We start from the raw sequence: 23,139 nt of genomic DNA, 5'->3' as shown, positions 1-23,139 counted from the left end.
TTCTTAGTGCAGTGCTTGAACCCGCTGCACCACCAGGGAGGGCCCTATTTTATCATTTTTTAAAAAAATTTTGAGATTTGAGACATGAGTTAAGAAACAATTCTACTGGGGGAAGAGAAAAGAAGCAATGAGAAATCTGATCACAGCATGTAAATAATCTGACACAGGATCTCAAGCCTGGTCCTTTAATTTAGGACTTGCTGTGTGTCTGGAATTAACAAAATTTAGTCACACTTAATGGATAATTGCTCATGGGACTGAGGAAGAAAAAGAAGTAGGAAAAAGAGAAGGAGGGAAGAAAGTGGGAGGACAGAGAAAGCAAAACAATAGGCATGGAAAATAAATGAAAAGAAATGGTTTAGTGGAGCAAAGGACAAGGAGGAAGGAGTTTATGAAAAACATGGCCAAATCATGTTATCAAAGCTCCTCCATGACTTGACACCAGAAAAATCTTGCAATTCCCCTATTAAGTGATGACTTTGTACATAAAAAGACCAGTCCTTCTTCTACCTTTTCACACAGTAACTTAACTGAGTTGTGCATAATGAGAATTCCTATGTCCAGAGATCTAGCAAAAAATGTTGCCAGTGGGGTGGCAGAAAAAGTGTGGAAGAAAAAAAATCTGTGTGTGTCTGATTGGCCTGGAAGTTGCTGTAGTCAGAGCTCAGATGAGAATGTAGGCTCCCTTCCTTCTTGTGTTGGTCACTCAAACATGATCACTTAAGAATAAGAATGGAGAGAGTTCATAATGGGTGGTGGGACTTTCATATCTGGCTTTCCTTTCATGATGTTAACCCATTCTCATTCATCCACAGGCTATAAAGGAGGGGAACTCCAAGTTCATGAGGTATCAAGTCATACAGAGTCCTTAGCTGGGGTGCAGAAAGAAATCTTGTGTTCAATAGCTCACATTCTATCCACAGTAAGAAAAACTTAAATGATTCTTAAAAGGCTGAGTGACCAGGGACACTTATCGCTAATATAGGAGAAAACATTCAATGTTCCAAGAACGAAACCAACAAGAAGTGGAAATGTCATAGATTTTTATCACATAGTTGCCAGGCTTATAATGGCATAGACTATTCAATTTAAAATTTGCCTATCAATTACAAAATGATATGCCAAAAAATGTAAGGATTTGTATATACTTACTTAAGAGGTACAGAATGCGCGCAGTAGATAGTGCCAAAGAGCCCTTTGGGACTGTCTAAGAGAATATCATTAATTTTTACAGTGTACTTCCATTTTTTGGAGCCATTCCAGCATTGGCTTTCTATAAAAATCATTTCAAGTGTAGAATTATGCTATTTGCTTGCAGCAACATCACAGGAGCAGTAGTTCACCATATGTTGCTACTTAGCAACTTAGTCTATAAGTCCCAAAGCATGCACTGATTTGAAAATTGAACAGGAATTATAATTGTTGAGTGATGCTATGAGGCAAGTTGTCTTGGATTACTAAACTATGCAGATGTTTGATGTTATGTAGGAAAAGGAACAAAACTTTTTTTTTTTCTTTTCTGCAGGATGACTAAAATCTAATTTATGGTTGCTGAAAGGGATAAATTGATTAAAATGTCCTAAAAGAATACCAGGTAAGCATATTATAGTCCAGTCTAAGTATAAAATTCAGTTCAGGTCATTCAACTAGGATGATTTGTGAAGTTTAATCCACTTCAGAGTATATATAATCTTCTATTGGTCTAATTTTGAAGCTGCACATTCTAAAAACATTTTCATACATGCCATACTATTAAAAATAGTTTTTTTTTTTGGCACATCTTTATAAAGCACCCAAAGTATTTGGCACTCCTTACCCTTCTTCATGAATATCATTCATATTTAAAAGTCTTAATAATTCTTGAATGAAATATTAAGAAAAATAATGTCAGCTGTTTGACTTTCACCAGGGCTTCATATTAACCATTGTACTTGAATTTAAAAATCCAAAGAGCCAAGCTGTTATGATTTATATGCTTCGAATTTCCAATCCTTTATCCAAAAGTCTTTAAGACGGACATAATGATTCTCTGAAAGGGAGCAGCTGCTTTATAACAGCAATCATTTATTGAGTTTATGTTTCTACTGTTTCAAACAAATTCAATTAGCCCTTACACTTCAAAACCCTAAAGGCACCAAAGAGATGATACCGGGTTGCTTTAATCTAATAGTAATACTAAACTTGTCAGTACAGTTTTGGGATTGATGGTTAGAAGAAAATTAATAGTAACATTTTTCATTTTTTAATCAAACAGTCCTATTCAGAAAAACCTATGGATCTTGGAGGCCACTTAGCTGAATGAATTCAGTTAAGTAAGAATCCTAAATGCAAAGCTCAGCCTTCCAAAGGTATTCTTAGAGAGATCAGCTCAGCAGAGCGGAAGGAAATGTAGTCTGGATTTTTTAACTTATTGATGACCTTCTCTTCTGAACATTATAAGTTCTCTTCTGAACATTATAAGGAGTGTCCAGAATGACTGCCAGAGAAGGAGGTGAAGGTGGTGAGTGCATAATGTGGAGTTCATGGAGAGACATGCCAGCCTGTATTTTGAGTTAAGCACAGGCATTTTCTTCTTTGAGACATTTCAAAGCCCAACAAAGAGAACCCCTAACATATATATTGGGCTTAATTTATGATAACCGTCATGAAGACGGAGAGTGGTTTTTATAATTGTCGTTTACCCCTATAGCACCCAGTGACCACATCTATTCACACAGATAAGCAGGAATTGAAAACTATGTTAGAATTTATGTCACCGTTACCTATACATGACACTCCAAGCTACTGTGTGGTTTGACTAGTGTAAAAAAAAAAATTAAATAAAAAAATACTCCTGTGAACTCTCCCTCACTTTTATTTACTCATTTATTTATTTTTGCTTATTATGTGCTTTCATATTATGTTATATTGGCCCCCTAGGGCAGTTAAAATTTTGATTTACATGCCCTTGATGGAAGAAAGGGCTTGGTTTTAAATATCCAAAAATAAATAGCCAAGCATTTACTTTAATAAATGTAACAATTTACACTCATTAGACTTTTGTTATCACTTCTCATGATTAAATACTTTGTCAACCATCCCCAGTGAAATGGATACAAACGTGCCCTTGAAGGGGTTCAATCATATCCTGCATTTGGGCTTGAAAGCTACCCAGCCAGTAGTTTCTGAAAACAGTTATACAGCACTCACTGATCATGTGATTTTGCTTGTAAAGGTAAAATTTTATTGAAAGGTGCCCCAATGGTTGATCATTAAGGCTATTTGTGACATGTGTAGCTTATAATGATTAACTTGTCTACAGTCAGAAGCACAAATAACCTGCACCTGTAAAGACTTTATTTCCTAAAGGTAAAACAACTGTTTAGGAAAGATCATGCTGGCAAAACAGCTGCTTGCCGTTCTGGAGAGGAAACAAGGTATCTTTCAACAAATGCCAACTCTGGTGTTTTATCAGCTCTATCTCATTAACTGGAAACAAGGCTTAAATGCTTTGTTTATAAATTATGATTATTCCTGATTGCGGCAGTTACTGATAGTGCTACTCATTTGCAATGCAACTCTTTGAATTTGTTTAATTACAATTTGAAACAAGGCAGAGAAGATTAATTAACCCACCTGGCTGGCTGGCACATAGTCCTGGCTCGGTTCTGCCATGCTCATATACATGTTCTCACCGTCAAACTGCGAATGAAATAATAGTAAACATTCAGCAATCTTGACTGTGTGCATGTTTGCTGTCTTTTTTTTTTTTCACCATCAAACTGGAAAACAGTAGCCACGAAAAAAGTAATATGGTTGGGAATACAGAAAATCTGTCCTAGCAAGTGAGCCACATTTTTCTTTGATGTTTCTGTTGTCATCCTTCCTGACCCTGGATGTCAGTGATTTGGAGTAATTAGTGCTCTAGTAATTACAGTGAGCAAGCAAGAAATGAATGGTTTCCTTTCATCTGCAATCTGTTTTAAAACAAAATGGCTCATTTTGCGTACCGTGTATACATATTGCAACTCAGTTGTAATGAAGTATTAAATGAATGACATGATTTCTGAAAGAAAAGGATAATGGAAAATATGCTAAAGCACAGCTCAATGCATTTTAAGTTCAGCTCTCAAAAATGAAAAAGTGCAGTTTTCATAATAGACTGAAACTGGTTTCACCATAAGAGTTAGGATTAAAAATGTTAATTTTATAATAAAATTTGAAAAGTGCACGTGCCACTACACTCAGGGCTGAGAATGACAAAGAATAACAACAACAACAATAAAACAGGCTCAAAGATTTTTTTTTTCTTTCTGAAGTTTTCCGAGGCCTAGGATTAATGTACTGCAATGCATAGAAATTCATACACAAATATAAAAGTTTGCATCAAGATGGGAGAAGGACATTTCATAGGCAGTCCGACTGCAGCAGAAATACTGAATAGTTCCGACAACAACATACTTTTCATTATTTGGGTTTTTGAAAGCAGTAATCACTCCATTCAGACTTAATCCTCAGCTCCTTTAGTCACTTGATAAATGCCCCTTTTAGTTAGAGGAAGAACTTTCCCAAGGATATAATCAAATGGACTAATATAGAGCACTTCAAAGAGTTGAGTCTGAATATACTTTCACTGGTAGACAAATTTCAGACATGGGAATTTAGAAATCTCAAAAATTACTATTTCAAAAGAATAGTGTTATTGATGGACGTGTAAATACACAATACTATAGCCATAGGTTATATACTGTAGAAAATGAAAAAAAAAAAAAAATCTAGACATTGCATTCTACCACTTAGGAATTGCTAGCTTTAAAGGGTTGTACGAAAACCAGGGACATGCCAGACCTCTGAAATGTAGTCAGAAGCAGTGAGCGCCCTTAACATATACATCAACAGAACTTTTAAGAGTAAAATGTTCCTGAGGACACTTAGGAATGTCTAGGAGGGTAAGCACAAAGAATGGAAGGGTTGATTTCCTCTCACATCAGCCTTCAAATATATTTCATGTTATGTGAACAAACTTATCTAAACAGATTAGAAATCACTCACTGAATGTTGTGGTGGTTAGGACAAGTCCCAAATAACACACCTAGAAAAGAGTAGCTGGACACCTCTGTTGCTTTGGCAGCTGGCTCAGGAGTTCTGTTTCTATCCCAGTGACTTACCCAAGTTCAGTTTTCCATCAGTCAGGGATCACTTTCAAGCCTAAAATCGTGGAGCCCCAGTCAATTGCTTGGGGCTGTTATTCCTAACAACTCAAGACCTCCAGCATACACCCTCCCCCACCTACGATTGCTTTGTTTGCAAATGTATTTCATGTTAAGATGCCAAAGAACTACTGAAAATATGGACAGTTTCTCTGACTTTAACAAGCTAAACTGAACAGAAGTAGGAAGTGAATCAAATACTCCACTGCCTGTGCACATTCTATAAATGTGTTACTTTCTATTTCATCTTCTCTAACTCCTTTTCTAAATCTGGTGTCATTCTCAAGCCAACTAAGGCTTTGAAGTTTTGGTTTTAGTCTATCCAAAGCGTATGCTAATTGAACATATTCAGTGTTACTGCTCTGATAAGGCCTCTTCCCTCAAAATGTACCAATGCTGAAGTAATATTGAGCCAAGGCAAAGAACAGCTTTCAATAAAAGGCATGTGGCTACAAGAATAATAATTTTTGAGTAAATCTTGTGTTCCTGTCACCTACTGGGTATCCTTACATGTATTAACTGATTTAATCTACACAACAACCAAGAGTCAGATGTTATTATTTCTGACATTTTGCAAGTGAATATACAAAGGCACACAGAGTCTAAACTGGTTGCTGCAAGTTATGTACTCTCCAGAGGAAAGGCTGGGATTCAAAGTCAGCAGCCTGGCTTTCTAGTCCAAGTGTTTTACTACCAGAACATGAAAATACTTTCTGAATCATAATGATGAATTAACCATCAATTTTGAAAATATTGTCAATAAATCATCAAATCTGAATGCTGTCAGTAATGAAAAGACTTTGAGAAACTGTTCAGAATTTCTATGAAACTGTGACACTTTCACAAAAATAAGAATCATGATGAACTGTGGCTTTAGTCATCAGACTTGCAAAACATTCCTGGCTGCTTTACAATTAAACTTTAAAAAAAGAAAAGGTAGTGTGATGGTTAATTTCATGTCAACTAGAAAGGGTCACAAGTGCTGTTCAGATATCTGTGTCTGTGAGAATGTTTTGGAATGAAATTAAAATTTGAATTGGTAGAATGAGTAAAGCAGATTGTTTTCCCTGTTGTGGACAGACCTCATGTAATCACTCCATTCGAAGGCCTGAATAGGATTAAAGGGCTGACCTTCCTGAAAATATGAGGAAGCTCCTCCTGCCTCACTGTTGACCTGACAGATCAGTTTTTTCCTGTCTTCAGACTCACAGTAAAATATCAACTCTTCACGGGGCTCAAGCCTGCTGGCTTTTGGATTGGTTTTCTTGGGCCTCCAGCTCCCCTCTCACAGAACCTGGGACTACACCCCTCTGTGAACCAAATCCTTACAATGAACTTCTCTCTCCTCTGTCCCTCTATACACAGACTGTCATTTCCAGCTCTCTGGTGAACTAGCAGGCCAGTGATTTCTTCAATTACTATCAAGATTTTCATAACTCTTCCAAAAGCTTATTTCTAGAGAACCCATGATGTAGAAACACACAAATGACAACTATTTCACGCTACGGCTGGCTCTCTGTGGGAACAGAATCGATGTTGATTGTGCTATGAGAGTCTGTTTTACCATACTCACGTCCTGTGTCTGCACATACACACATTCATAACTCTGTGTCCAGAATGCCTTCCTCCCCCTTTCACTGTTGAAGTGTTTCTTATACCACTTAACTCCCCTTAGTCAGCATTACGCTGTCTTTGGTCTTTAGGATCTTCAGGGTCATTCTCTTCTCCCCCACCCCCAGGTTAGCTGCCAGAAGAGCAACTCCACTGGATGGTTGTTACCTCTGAGGTGACAGCTTTGGGAGGGCTTGGACAAAGAAATTACAACTCAAAAGCCAAGTGAGAGACAGAGGCCTAAAGGAAGTTGCACCCAAAAAGGTGCAGCCTTGACCTATGGGCAGTCTCATGTTTATTTGGAACCAGGTTCTGAGAAGATGTGCAAATACATGGAGGGATGTACATGCCTGGGGTTGCCTTTTCAGGGATGAAAATCGGGGGGGGGGAGTGCCTATGGCTTAGGGGTTCCATAGTTCCCACTAATCAAAGCATACTGTCGCTAGTCCCTATTCTTACCTAACTTTCTGTTCATCTTTGCAAGCAAGATATTCTAGCTGACCTTGCTAATCTGGCCATAATGTCTGCCTGCTGTTTTCAGCAGATACTGATTTCCCAGGAGATTCCTCATCCCAGAACTTTTATCCAGTGATAAGACACCACCCTCCCCAACCTGCTTGGCTCTACATTTAGCTTGACCAGCAGAAACCCTGGGCACCAAGACAGTAGTCCCCATAGCAAAGAGGGTTGGGGATTCTACAGACTATGAGCTAGTGAAGGGCATAGCCCACACCTTCATTTTTCTTAGTTCCTCTATAGCTTAGGATGAACATATAGTAAATCCTCAGGAAATTTTTCCTGTCTAATTAATACAACTTATATAATATTTGCTAAATAGATTATCTTTTTAATGAAGATGGTCAATTTCAAAGAGAGATTCAGCCTTTATTGAAGACTTTTAAAAAGGGTCAACTTAACTTTTACAGTGGGAAAAAAGTGGTTGCTGTCAGAAAGAATCTTAAAATGATTCTTAAAAATGTCAGGACACCACTCCTCAAATTATTTCTCAAGATTTTCATTTAATAGTAAGCGTACAGAGTGGCCAGGAATCAACATACCAGGCTATAAATGACTATATGTCCTGAACAATTTTGAGTTGCCAATCAAAAATATATGTGTGTCATTAAAGCCTCATCATTTCCCTGAACAAACTTCTGGACCTCAAGGGAAAAGAATAAACCAACAATCCAGCAGATCTTCTTCTTCCTTTCACGCCACTTAGAGGTTGTCAGGTTAATGCCTCAGTTGGACTTTTTAAAGCTTTCCTCAACCACACCCTGTCCAGGAACTGCTTCCAGGGATCTCAGCAGGCCTCAGACTGATCCAAAACTCTTAGAATGCTTTGTGTGTCCTGGGCTTATGACCAGTTGCCATTTGAATACAACCCAGACTTTTGGCCTTAGAGAGGTCCCTATAGGCATCATACTGAACTCCTCAGGCTATGGTTAAAGACACAGAAATTGGGACTGGTTTCAAGATCTGCTTGAGATTAGAATTGAGGCCTGGATCATTAGTAGAAGGGTTTATGTAATACATTGCTTTGTACCCATCACCCATGACCAGGGGACCTGACTCTGGGACTTTGTTTATGGTTCCTTTGCATGCTCCACAGTCTTGAAAACACAGACTTTGCACTTCACTACTTGCATTCTCCTTACACAAATGATCCCCCTTCACTTTATCTGTACCACATATGGGACAAACATTATGAATAACGAGTGCGATACAATCGTTTCATTAGGATTTTGCGATAAAATTGCTCCTTTAGCAACCAGCTACATTCCCCTACTTCTATGTTTATCACAGGCAATAGCCTTAGAAATCAATTGAATTCAGACTTCTAAACTTTTCAAAATATACCTAGCACCTTAGAACTTTTAATTTCCATTTATGCTCAATTGAAAAACTGCAACAAAGTTTGAAAGAATAGATAGGCTGACTTATTTAAATCTAAATGTAAATAGCATCAACCCAGGATCAGCCTTTCTGACCAAGTGCCTTTATACCCTTCATTGTGTTTTTATTTCAAAGCACCAGGGGATGCAATCACATGAGAAGTCATTTATAATCTTCTACTACCGTTTTTTGAAATTGTTTTTAGAGTATATTAACCAAACTCGTAATCCCAAAGAGCTTTTCAAACTAGGTAGTTATTATTTCTTCTATTTAAAAACTGAAAGCGGACATCCAACACTGTCGGAATCCAGTGAATGACGAGCAAAAAATGGGCAATATTAAGCTAATAAAACAAGAAAAATCAAAGATAGAATGTGAAGTATAAATCAATCATTGGCAGTGACACAGGAAATGGGATCTTTTTAGGGAAACCATTGGAAGGAAACCAGACAACTGCTACTGGGTGACTGGGGGGTGGGACCCTGAGGATTTCATAAAACAGTACCACTTTGTATCGCTTTTAAAAGGGAAAACCTTATATTACTGGGTGTTTACTAAAGGAATAGTTGGTACTTTGGTTGTGTGTGTGTGTGTGTGTATTTCTCTTTCAGAGATCTAAAAAAGGAAATGTTTATAACAGGGAATTAATTTGACGTTTCTTAGAGGATGCTTTATAATAAATCATTATGAATGTGTAATAGCCTCAAAATAAAATATCTATTTTTGTATTGATTGAATTAATATAGAACTAGAAGCTTTTTTTTTTCTAGTAGAAGAAATAGCAAGTTTGGCCAATAAGCACATACACTTTCGCTGTTCATAAAGGACAAAGCATTTTGAAAGCTACAAGCTTAATGTGAAGGGTGGACGTGTGCACATGCGCAGAGCTGCCTTGAATCTGCGTGCTCCTTGTAACACACATCCAATAAAAACAGAGAAGGAGAACTCCTGCTCTTACTCTGCAGCCTGCCATTCTCAAGGAAAAAAAAGTCTGGATACCCTGGAAAGGGAATATTTATTTATCTCCCAGTTTCAAGGCTGAACGTGTGCATACAAGATAGTCTGAGCAGTTTGCCAAATACAGATCCAGGCTGAATGAAACCAGTGCTGAGCACAGTGGGCGCCTGAAGTGCTCACGCTGAAAGGAAGGGAGACCGGCCAAGCACAGGCTATCAACACCCAAGAAAAAAGAAAGCGCAAAGACGTACTCTGTGAGTGTTTTGAATGGATGTATGTTACACGCTGGGAACACACAGAGCTGAACTAGCAGAGAAAAACCCTTCTCTGCCATGCTCCTGTCTTTTGAACTTGAGCAGGAAACACTGTGCTGTAGATCTGAATGGTGTGGAGAGGACATATAATTGAGCAGAGTGAGGCTGCTTGGAAGAGGACCACTGGCGAGAGTGCGAAAGGATAGCATGCTCACCACTTAGAATCTAGATTTTTGTATTGGAACTGAGCTCATCATCTCATTTTTGTCTTTGAGATATATTTATCTGGGGGAATGATTGCATATCACCTTTGTTAACTTTGATAACTGACAACTTCAATAATACTGTGTGTTTTTCTATACTTCCCACCACTAAGGAACTTAGTGACAAGCTCTTAAAGCAAGACAGAAGAGCAGTTTTCCCTTTGCTGTTAAGGGTATGGCTACAATGCACTGTTAGTTTAACAAATACCAAATGTATTAACTCTGTTCTTCAAAAAGTCATCTTAGACTCTGGACTTAGGATATTATTGCCATCATGGTTCCTTTCTAAAGGCACTTTCTAAGCACAGGAACTATATTCATATGTATTTTTGTAACCACCTTGTAAGATGGTGGCTAGAAGGACTCCCATTTGATAGATAGCAAAACTGAGAAACAGGGGAGTCAAGTAGCAAGCCTTTGGTGGATCTAACTACATGTTCTGCAAATCTGTTTTGCCTCCATGACCATCAGGCCTTGGCCATGGGTCTTTGTTCCCAAGCATAAATGGCAGAATTGTCATGCTCCTGAAGCCCTCAGTCACACCACTTCTTTTTTTACCAAAACTATAGCTGTAGGTACCCCAGGCATGGGGCTAACTTTTATCAAGCGTTTCCCTGTACTCAGACTGGAGTTGAAAGGGTTCTGTCTTCCCTAGAGTAAGTGCTGCAGGGGAGCTGGATAACACTAGCTCTGAGAATATGGGGGAAATTTGACCCCACAACAGGACCATCCCAGATGTTGTCTGCATCTCTTTAGACAAGTCTGATGTTCAGCAATCAGCAATGATGGCAGCTTGGAAAATGTGCTTTACATTTTGTTCTTCTGCCTCTCTGTCTCACTACTTTCTCCCTCATCCTGTTTCCTTGGTATTTGCAGCATTAACATGGGAGTTTTCACTGTAGGCTCTGCTTTCCAGGGAACATGAATGGAGACAATGCCTAGTGGCCCCCAGTGAGTAAGTGACACAGTCTAAGCTATCCCCTCTTTGTTCTGCTTGTATACTTTGAGTCTCGAATTCTATTTTAAATTCCTGTGCAAAGACAGAAACTTATGAATTAGTAATAAATAGAAGCAAGATTTTCCTACATCATGAAAACATCATTCCATTTGAAAGAAAATGGAAAAAAAATGCATGATACAAAAAACTAAAAGGTCTCCACAAAGTGCCTTATACCAGAAACTCAGGAACAGTTATTTCTAATTCCACATAGGAGACTTTGTAAAAATGAATTCTCTAGAAATTTCTGACAGTGTTTAAAACATTAAGTTGTGAAACGTACTGTATACTTGAAACTCAGCGGAGTCTCAAGTAATTGGTTTGGAACATTCCTCTGACTTGTTATATTTTAGACAAATTTTCTGAATCCATCTACTAAGGCAACAATTTGAGAAGTACATTGAAACTTGCTGGCAATCCTCACCTAAACTCACTTATTTCCACATCATGTCAACTCTCACCTCATTTACCATCATACCCAAATCCTGCATAGTTGTGGAATGAAAAGAATGAAAGTAATTACTTCGGGGAGATTGGCTCTTTTAGCACTAGTACTTCTTTTTAAAAACACAGTGCACATTTTTCAATATCTGATACGTAGAGAAAAGGTGAGACTATTTTTCTACAGATTTCTGATCTGGAAGTACATGATCTGTTCTGGAACTTCAAAAACAAGAAAAATGCTAGAGACTAGAAGTTCAGAGAATTAAAAATGTTTTAAGACTTTTTTAAAACAGATATATCAAAAAGATGAACAGAGAAGTTATATTTAGTTGAGATAGGTGACAATTGAGTGAGGTAAGAACCTTTTTAAAAAAGATTGAACACAATTACTGAAAAATTTAAGATTAAAAGTGGCAGTACTAAATAAAAATTCAAATAGGAAGGTACAGAATTATTAAGAGGGAGATTCTCACTTCCCTCTTATTACTCAGAAAGTAACATTGGGACTAAATATAACAATGATGTTACAGGAATAGACTTTTGGTAATTAAAATCTAATGGTAGGACAGGTGTTAAAACATATTTCAGTGTATTTAAGGCAAACCTGGCCAGTTTGAAGTACTGGTTTCAGCCTGGATCCACTTTATTTCCTTTCTGATATCACATTTGACATATTTTTTTTTTAAAGTTTTACATAGTTTCTCTTTTCAAAATGAAAATGTGGTGACATTGGGGAATAGGCAAAGGAATAAAAAGATCCTTCAAAAGTCATTGAGAATGGGTTTATCCACTGCAAAAGGAAGCAAAACTCTACTGGTGTGTGTCTTTCCTCTTAAAGAAATTAAAAATCATTCAATCCATTTGTTGCATCAAAAGAAGTATAGCTTCTAGCTTTTATTTAACATCCTCAAATGCTGTATAGTTGTTTTTTTTTAAGATTTATTTATTCATACAGAACTGGGGTATAGGCCAGAGATGTGGAGGGTGAGAGGATTCACCAGAGACAGAGTGGGGAGCAGAACAGGCAGATCGACAAAGTACACTGCTGAGGGGAGCAGCGGGCGGGTCAGGAGAGGTCTGCCACGCCATGTGGATCTCCTCCAGGGCAGGTGGGGATCGAACTCATGTGGAAGTGACTTAAGCTTCTTAGTGCTGTGCTATAACCCACTGCGCCACCAGAGAGGGCCACTGTATAGTTATTTTAACCCATGGTTCTATGTGACTTTTTCTGCTGACTTAGCAACATTTTTTATGATGATGATGACTTAGCTTTCTTTGCTTTAGTATAAGATGCCCCTCTCTCAAGGCCTACTCATTATATGTATTTATAGAGTTTTAGTTCCAAAGGTTTTTTTTTTGTCTTCTTGTTTTTAGTAGTTCTAACTCCTCCTCCTAGATCATCCTCCCACTCCCATTAGACTTTTTTTTATAGTTTTCTCCCCAATGCTTCATCCTTCTTTTTAACAATGTCCTTTTTATAGCATGACTTGTTGCCAGAAATATATTTGAGCTGATCTGGAAATCCTGTTGCTGGAAACAGCATGTCTGTTTCTACTAAAAGCCTTATTTATCCTCCAAGGGGAGGGTTGATCAGTTTCCTTTGTTTTACTTTCTGGAATAGCATACATGGGGCCCTTTTGCTGAACAATGAAGAAAAGAAAATATCACCACATGGTGCTATTTAGCAAAGTTTTGCAGCTACACATTCAATGATAATCGACACACTCCTAGACAACAATGTGGTGATCATTCATTTGTTTATTCAACACATGCTCACTTTGTACCTAGAGTGTGTTAGCCCCATTCTTAGTGATATAACTACCATTTATTCATCACATACGGTGTCAGGTACACATATACACGCACTCTGAATCACTCATTCTTTACAATAACCTTGTCATTTTCCAGTACAGAAATTGAGGCTTAAAAATAAAGTCTCTTGGAAGGGGTAGGGCAGGGACTCAGTGCCCGTAGACATAGACACTAAAAATTTGCACAACGAAGATTTGCGATAGGGAAACGAGATCCTTAACAAAAAAGAGTAGCAGTCAACATGCAAGTTTTAGAGCTCCAGGCCAACAGACTTCATCCTATTATTTTAGTGATAACACCACTTGATAGCAATGGTCATTTCCCACAAGTATATACTCAATTCTACAGACTCATGGGGTCAGAACAGACCTTAGCAGAGACAGAAGCGTCAAAGATCTAGATGAGACTCTGAGACCATTCTTTGTCACTTGGTAACTCTGGAACTTGGGAACATGTGGCCTCTGTGAGCCTCAGGGTTACAAGATATAAGGACCAGACCTTCATGGAGAAGCACATGACACAACGCATTTATTTGTAGAGAAAACCACCAAGCCTTTATTTTTCTCATTACTGCATAAGCCAGGTCAAATACTTTCAACTAGTCTTCCTTCTGCTTGAAATTCCTTCAATGCTCCTACGGTGTTCAAGATATTTTCCAGCTTATTTGGTTTAGAACACTACATATTTACAAATATTTTCAGTATCTGACACATAGAGAGTTGTAGCATTTGTTATGGCTGGTGACCATGCTAAATGATCAGTGCCATCTCATGCCCACTGTTAAAATTGTTAATATCACTCTTGCCTATATTACATGTCACTCTTTATTTCACTCTTGTTTAGTGATTTACATAGGGCCACTAAATAGCTGCCTCTATTCTTTCCCATCATCTCCTCTGCCTGAAATAACTCTTAACTACCAGTTTTTATTGTTTCTTTTCTATTTCTTAATAATAAAATGCTAATAGAATTGGTCAGTCATCTTGGAACACTCTGAGGGTCACAGGCAGTACTATTACTAATTGTGATTAAATAGTAGGCATAAACGTGGACTCTTCCAGCAAAGAAGAATCTCCCTACCAGAAAGTGAGGCTTTCCTGTAATCATGGGTGACATCAACCTGATCTCATGGTATAGCCTTTCAGTCATGATTTTTGTTATTATTATTTTTTTTTTCCATAGAAGAACTGGGCTATAGGCCAGAGGTGGCAGGGGGTAAAGAGTGGTGGGTGGCAGGATTCAGCAGGTAGACTGGGGAACAGAACAGGCAGATTGTACTGAAATACACAGCTAAGGGGGTAAAGCAGGCAAGACAGACGACAACTATTGCACCACATGTGGAACTCCCGGGCCAGGAATTGAACTCATGGTGCAGTGTTGATAGTGCTGAGATTTAACCCCTAGGCCACCAGGGAAGCCCTACTACTTTACTTTTACACTGCAATTTGAACTCTTTGGGGGCATGGATCACCCTCTTTACTTTTCTATCCCCAGTACTTACATACACCTAGTAGATCACTTATTATCTAGCACATTATTTATTAAATAACATTGAGTGAGAGGTCAAATAGGTTCAGTACATTATTATGAAAACTAAAAGCATTTCAGGAATGCCATTTTTCCATTTCTCCACTGTAGCATGTATTCCATGTCATTCATTTCCAAATCAATTTCTACTCATAAAAATAATGGATCCTGCAGGAGAAATGGATAGTGGCTTCTATAAGCCAGATCACACTCCAGTTTGCCATTTTTTCCCCCTGTTCAATGGAGACTGCATTTTCTTTAATCCCTGTAGTATAAGTAATCCCTCTAGTATGAGTATCTGATGATATAGATAATAGGTAAAAGCTTCTGAGTACTAAGTGAGCAAATTGAGTTCCAGGAAGCAGATTGTGACCCTGCTGCTCCAAAGCAAGTTGGTTTATTTTTTCACACCAACTTCAAGCTGCTGGTGAATATTTTGCTCTCGGCATCTCCTCCAAATCTATACCAGCAAGCTAACGAAAAGCCAACTGGATTGGCAGACAGAGTGCAAATTATTCCTCCCTTTTCCCCAGGTGGTTTGTGAATAATTCAGGGCCGCTTGTTACCTTATAGTATGACAGAATAAGACAGAATTTAGGAGAGATTTCATCATGCAGTGAGTTTGAAATGAGACCTAGAGGAGTCATGATTCTGACACTTCCTGGCAGACTGATCTAGGGGACAAGAGCAAGAATCAGACTTTCTTCATGCAATTTCAGACTCAAAAGATTCAGTTTTCAAAAGTGTATTTGTAAATTGTAAAGCCCTTAACCTACAAACCCTATGCTATATTCTGAAACCTATGGTACTTCTCCCTCATGGCTAGTTTGACTGTTTCCATCATTAATTGAAAAGATCAATATGCAGAAAGTAATGGAAAAAATCAGCTTAATGTGCCCCAAATTTGCCCGGGAAAAGGACTTTAAGATGGAAAATGTTTTGTAGACATCTTTATTGTTCCATATTTAAGGCCGAGTTATACCTTAAATATTAGAGAAAAACAATGGAATAGACAATAGTAAATAATGTAATCACTAAGTAAATGAAAACATTTTAGTGTCATGCGTTGTGCGTGTGTGTGAATATGTACATACACACATGTTATTCACATTTATACACACTAATTTACTATGTCAGTGCATAAAGTAATTTTCTCTGGAAATGTTTTTTACTCTTATTTATTTTAGATTATATAGTGGAGCAGCTATTACTCTACACTAATAAAAATGATCACATAAAAATGAGGAGAAGTTGTCTGAATATGCAAAGGATTATTGAATTTTTCTCTTAATTCATACAGAGAATATTACTTAGTAAACTGCATCATATCATATTCACTAAAATTGCCTTGGCAACTTTATTACATAAGATAAAGATTTTAGGCAGCATTAGCATAAAAAGTGAAATGTTATAGTTAAATATATGGTAGTATAATAAAAGTGTCTTATAGAATTCTATTTTCTATAGTTTATTAGTTTAAAGCATTAAATTGTCCATATCATAACAATTATTCATTGTATTTTATGGAACTATGTTACAATTATTGTTCTAGTTAAAAATCATATAAATAGTTAGATACTCAAGTTGTTTCAGTAATTGGCTTTCCTTATAAAGTTCACACCAAAGAAACTGTAATTTCTATTACTCTGTAACCTATTACTTCATCTTCTTTAGCAAACACTACATTGTTAATATCTTTTGCACATTTCATATTTGCTTTGAAAAATTCTGGGATAATATATTTCTCTGTTAAGTCAATTAATATTAATGTTAGATTAAGTGATTCAGGACTTTTTTGTTTGAAATGTCTTTTGAATAGTTCTAAGCATGGTATACATATTTTAAATATATCTAATGAATCATCTCTCCAAGAAATCCTTTGATATTACTTGAGATATTAAATTTGGAACAAATAATTTAAACATGTATAGAAGTTAGTAAGATGGAAACTAAACATTAAAGCAAGACCCAACCTTTAAATAGATTTTTACTTTAAAAGCAGGATGATGTAATTTTTTTATTCAGAATGAATATGATTTTTTTTTTCAGAAAATTATGGTGCAATTTCCCATTTTGCATAATTTAGCAGCACCACTCTGGATATAGATAGGAGAATATTTCACACCTAATATTTAATATTCAAATCTTATAATGCATATTGTACCCAATATGCATTAATGATAATTAATAATAATCAAATTGTATTAGTGGTTTCAAAAGCTAATTAATGTATAATCTGAAAACATATACTTTCTAATTATGTGGATTGTAAATTCTACATTTTTAAAATTTTATGTATTTTTGCATAGATAAACTGAGATGTAGGCCAGAGGTGGGGGAGGAGAAGATTCAACAGAGACAGAGTGGGGAGCAGAACATCAGATCTACCGAAATGTACAGCTAGGGGAGCAGTGGGTGAGACAGGAAAGATCTGCTGCGACTGTGAGTTTGTTCCTGGACTGGGATCAAACTCAGGTCACAGCATTGATAGCGCTGAGATTTAAATTCTAGGCCACCAGACAGGCCCTCTTTTTAAAAGAATGCATTTTTACGATTGGACTGTTGAAAAAGAAAGCATGTGAATGTGCATTATAGCAAAGTTTGAGGGTTCATGCATTTGCTATTTTCTCCTTAATTCCTCTACATTTTTTTCACAAGTGAGCAGTGAAGATTAATTTTTAGTCAAACCTTCTTTAAGACATAAGAATGACATACTGAAGGATTTCTGTAGTAACAATTACATTAAGTATATAGTTAAAAGCAATTCAGTTATTTAGATAATTATTAGTATTGCCTGGACCTATTTTAGAGTTAGAAATTCATTTTTGTTTTATTTTATTTTTTTCAATGGCTTGGCCAAGCTTTGCTCAATCTAGTTAATGATATGATGGTAGTACAATGCATTTCAGATGTATGGAAGTGGTCTCAACTAGGGTTGGCTCTGCACCTCCTCCTTTTGATTATAATGATTGAGGTGTACTACTAATGGGTAGAGGCCAAGGATGTTCCAGTACATTCTATAGAGAACAGGACAGCACCCCCCAAAGAAATCTCTGTGACAGCATTGCTACCAGGAGAAATGTTGGTTTATGGCAAGGGTTGGATTTGAGGTTTTGGTCATTTTCATAGCAAACTGTGAAATTATTTACCTAACTATTGTAGAAAGTGTTTTAGAATTTTAGGAGTTTTGCCAATTCAACTTCAGATAATGAAGCATGGTTTAGGATATAGACTTGTCTTATAGGAGGTTTTCTACTTATAATGATTTAGAATATAGAAGCATCTTTTAAATTACTAAATTAACAAAAGGTTAAAACTTATTAAAAATCAATGTATTCTAAAATGCGTGTTTAAAGTTCATAATAAATTATAGCAATTAATTTCCCCCTACAAAATGAATTTATTGTGAGATTCCTTATTCCTTAGCGATGGACATTTATATTCCAAGATAAGATAATTATATTAAATGCAGTTTGCAGTCAAATTCTGGTGTAGTAAACTATCAAAACATTTCTAGAAACAATTAGAGAACCTTTCTGGATATGCTTCCAAACCTTTTTTAAAATAACTGATGAAGAAACCCCCTGCAGACAATGGGGAACAGATTATGTTCCACAGATCTGTCTTTCAAAGCTGGTGGAGAATATGGTGATTTTGCTCAGTAATTATGCTTTTTGCAATTTTTAATGAGTTTCTTCAGTGAAATACACAGAGAAATCCATTTTTTCAAAATACATTTGCTTGTGAGTATGATGAAATTATTAGTCATACCAAACATAAACCTAACTATACACCTCTTTGTGGTACAATATTTTAAACATTGCTGTGGACATATTTGTATTTTCACCCTGAATAAGAGTTGAATAAGATTAAGCTATAAAACCTGTAAACAGCACATTTGTCTTCAGCATCCAGTATGGCCCCCACCCCAGTTGTCAAAACTTCTACACTATTAATTGCCTAGTTGAGAAATTAATTCACACCATTTTGCTAGCCCAATAGGCCCATTCCTTTCCATATACACAAAAGCATCTTTTTTGCCTAAGAAACACAAAAGAAATACTACACTGGTGACAATTTCATTGCAGGTTGAAACAGCAGCTCTCTGAAAGTATGTAGGAAATATTTTAGGCAAACTGCCTTTTTTAAATAACATCACGTGTGAAACCTAACTCATCTTTATGAATTAGGTAAGTCTTAAGAGGATGCACTAGCAAAAAGAACACCAGTTTAGAATATTTTAAATTATTATCACTTTACACGTGTTCTTTTGCTACTTGCTACTCTATACCTGACATTTTTCAACCATTACTATTCAGACATTCACTTATTACCAACTACGTGAAACTGAAAATAAATTCACGAGCATTACTCAGGTCATGGCTACCTGCTCAAATCTGTGTCATGCCCATCAGAACAAACAGCAGCAATGCAGCTGGGGTCTACAGTGGAACCATTTCATCGCTCATACCTGCCCTAGACCACCTTTGGTCTAAAAGCAGCAGCCAGACGGGAAGAAGCCTTGCCATATTCGGCAGGCTTTGGGGTCTGCTGTTGAAACCATGAGAAGATAAAAATGCAAAAATATGAAAAACAAAAACGTCAAGTATTTTTTAAAAATTATGCCATCTTTAAATAAATTCTAGCATTTTAATTTAAAATTAAAAATTTTTATTTTGCTAACTTCTTCTCCAGTAAGATGAATGACCAGTCTTTTAGCACTGTTCTGGGTGCTTTGGGTCTGGTGTTCAAACCAAGAAGGAAAGAGCCGTCATCATTACTACACCACCTGTTCAAAATAACCACACACAGTTTTACATCAGTTTTGGAGTTACAACTACTCTGGGCAAGTACAGAATAACAGAATAAATGTTTGAAACCACACATAAAATCTGCCATTTGTCACAGTATAAACCTAAAAGCTCTAAGAAAAATTAGTGACTACTTAATTAGGATTCTCTATCCTCTCATTGCCAGACTAATTATTTATTTGCAAGATGCTGCATCTTCATTAAAAGCATTAGTATGCTGAGTAGACAGCAGTTTTTAATTTTATAAATGATATTGGAATATCAATACTGATATTTCATTTCATTAGTCTTCAGGAAAATGACTATTTCCACATGATGCTATCTGCCCAAAATGGACAATTCTATATAGCAACAAAAATGTATTTATATCTAATTCGCACTAGCGACTATTTTTAAAGGAGCCTTCCTGAATATCAAGCAGGTATACACAGTGTTCTTTGAGAGAGAGATTTGTAGGCTGTATATATGGTCTTGAAGGGTGGAGGAAGGCAGTAATTAGCTAACCTTACCACTCCAAAATATTGCTATATTTTAAAAAAAACTAGGACGTCATCTCTTCAGTGTTTCTAAGGAAGGGGAGTCAATACCTAGGATATCTTCCAGAAGAGCAAGAGCAGCTAATATATATTGATAAGCCCTCCTAATTACATAGCCCACGTTTTTAAAGGGATCATCTTTGTTTTCCCAATTATGTACAACTTAACTGATTAAGAATATTATGAGTTCCGGCCCTCCCTGGTGGCGCAGCGGGTTAAAGCACAGCACTGAGAAGTTTAAGTCACTTCAGCATGAGTTCGATCCCTCTCTGCCCCAGAGAAGATCCACATGGCGCGGCAGACCTCTCCTGGCCCGCCCACTGCTCCCCTCAGCAGTGTACTTTGTTGATCTGCCTGTTCTACTCCCCACTCTGTCTATGGTGAATCCTCTCACCCTCCACATCTCTGGCTGTACCCAGTTCTGTATGAATAAATGAATAAATCTTTAAAAAAAATATATTATGAGTTCCATTCACTTGGAATGTGGTAGTTGGGCACCCATGGAAGTGTCTCAGAACTGTATCAAGTGACTAAGAGAAGACTATATGGAATTTCTGATGGCATTAGGCAATTCACAAAGAAAATCCTCCCACTGGATATCAGAAGTGGGAGTTTAAGGCCACTTCACTTGGATGGAATCAGAAGACAAAATAAATCAGCAGTGTTGAGGGAAAAAATAATTAAACAAAAAGAGTTCTGGGAGGAGTCTATCTGGTTTGGTCCCCATACCTTGAAATGGAGGCCACTCAAATTGTTCAAGTGACTAAATAAATAAGCAAGGAATATGCATACAAAGCACCCTGGTTCTCATAAGAAAATAAACAGCCTAATGTTTACAAGTACTTAAAGATTATGCTTTCCTAAATAGAAAAGTATACAGTAATATATTTGCTTTTTAAAGTAGCATCCTGCCTAATTATTTTAAAATTAATAAGCTTAATTTTGTTACAGCGGGTTTAATTTCACAGCAAAATGGAGTGCGAAGTACAGAGAAATCTGTACCATATATCACCTTTCATATACCACCTTTCCCCACAAACAAAACCTCCCCCACTACTGACATCCGGCGGTGCATTTATTACAATCGATGAACCTACACTGACACATCATTATCACTCAAAGCCCACAGCTTACATCAGCATTCCTTCTTGGTGTGGACAGTCTGTAAATTTGACAAGCATGTAATGGCATATATCTACTACCTCTATAGAATCAGACAGAAAAGAAAAAAAGCCATGTTGGTGACTTTTTCTTGTATTGTTTTGCCTACACAATTAAAGCTAACAAGATTCTTTTCAGGCAGTATTGTCTCCATTTAACTCCAAAAAGTGCAGTTGCTAAAAATAAAACCTTAATCTAAGCTCCTACTTGTAGTGCCTAAAACACTGAGTACTAATTGGATTTTTCTTCAATTTACATTAGGGAAGGGTTATGAAATGTCTGTTTAATGCTCTGCTCATTTGACATGCTATCTTTCCAGAAATATCTGTAAGTAGATACAGGATTTTACATGGATTAAAATGTCAGTAGTTGATTTCATAAAGAGGCAATACCACAATTATACTTCTTGGGCTCTTCTATACTCAAACCAAATTTCTGGGAACATTTCCAACTATACTCAATGTCTTTTCTAGGTTAGTGACCAGGAATGTTTGCAAGTGACTAAATTTATATCATATGGACAAAATTCTAATTATGGTTCAGGCTATGTTGATATAGAACAAAGGAGAGGAGAGAATTGACAATTATCCTATTAATTTGATGAATGTGGACAGCCATTATCAGATATTTCAAACCACCAAAGAGAATTTCTTTGTCTCAATAATCTAATTTGTTAACCAGATAACTGCCAAGACTCCAACTTCATTCTGTTCTGTATAAAATTATTCATAATTTGTCAGTACTTCCAATATCAGCTACTGAAGGGAAATGTATGGAATGAGAATTTTTTCATTAAAGCTGCATTTCTCATTCCATATCGATGATGAAAAGAAAGACATAGTTATGGCTATTTTTGCTCTGTTTCTGGCCAGTAATGGACTATGGTGAGGGATTATGGGTGTTTTGATGGGAATTACATGGTAACATATATCTGAAAAAGTATGAATATATTCCCTTAAATCATATACAATGTACTAAATTGACGTTACCTTAATGAAAATGATTGATTGATTGGTAGAGAGACAGACAATAAGCAATGTGGAATGGTGGTTAAAACCAACAGCTTAAGAGCCAGCATGCCTGAATCCAATTACTGACTTGCCTCTCCATGTATGTGACCAATGTCTCAGATTTTCTGTCTGTAGACTGGGAACAAAGAGTGGGGCCTTTCCTGGTGATGCGACAGCTTAAAGTGTAGCACTATGAAGCTACCCACAACCACTGCAATATGAGTTTGAACCCCCACTAGGGGGATGAACCACATGACATGGCAGACCAGTGGGCCTTGCTGCCCACTGCTCCCATCAGCAGTGTATTTCAGTCAATCTGCTTGTTCTGTTCCTCACTCTGTCTCTGGTAAATCCTTCCCCTTTCTCTTGCACCTCTGGCTTGAACCCCAATTATTGTTTGCATAAATACATAAATCTTTTTTTTTCTTTTTTAAAAAAACGGAACCAATAATGTCTTTCTCATGGGTCATTCTATGGGTTAAGTAAGTTCAGTAAATATAAAGGCTTAAGGGTAGAGCTCAAATCATAATAGGCATTCAATAAATGTGGCTATTTTCCTTATACTAAGCTTATCATTAAGGTCAGCCAAGCCCAAGAAGTATCTTTTAGACATGATGAAAATGCCCTAAAACCAGATGTGAAGAATGGTTGAATAACTGTTTTTTTTTTAA

General features: G+C 36.8%; 1 protein-coding gene across 2 annotated transcripts in view; it reads right to left on the bottom strand.

Moving 5' to 3' along the window:
* TOX (thymocyte selection-associated high mobility group box) overlaps positions 1-23,139 on the bottom strand; it is a 298,724-nt gene that overhangs the window by 144,502 nt on the left and 131,083 nt on the right. For both annotated transcript variants that reach the window (XM_004679854.1, XM_012723069.1), the window contains one exon: positions 3,616-3,681. In XM_004679854.1, the coding sequence (XP_004679911.1) occupies positions 3,616-3,681 (66 nt within the window). The remainder of the gene's footprint in view (positions 1-3,615; positions 3,682-23,139) is intronic.

The sequence above is a fragment of the Condylura cristata genome, unplaced genomic scaffold (assembly GCF_000260355.1).
Source record: "Condylura cristata isolate star-nosed mole 26May11 unplaced genomic scaffold, ConCri1.0 scaffold00009, whole genome shotgun sequence".
Lineage (NCBI taxonomy): Eukaryota > Metazoa > Chordata > Mammalia > Eulipotyphla > Talpidae > Condylura > Condylura cristata.
Note: the sequence above shows the minus strand (reverse complement) of the source record. Positions and strands in the feature narration are given on the sequence as shown.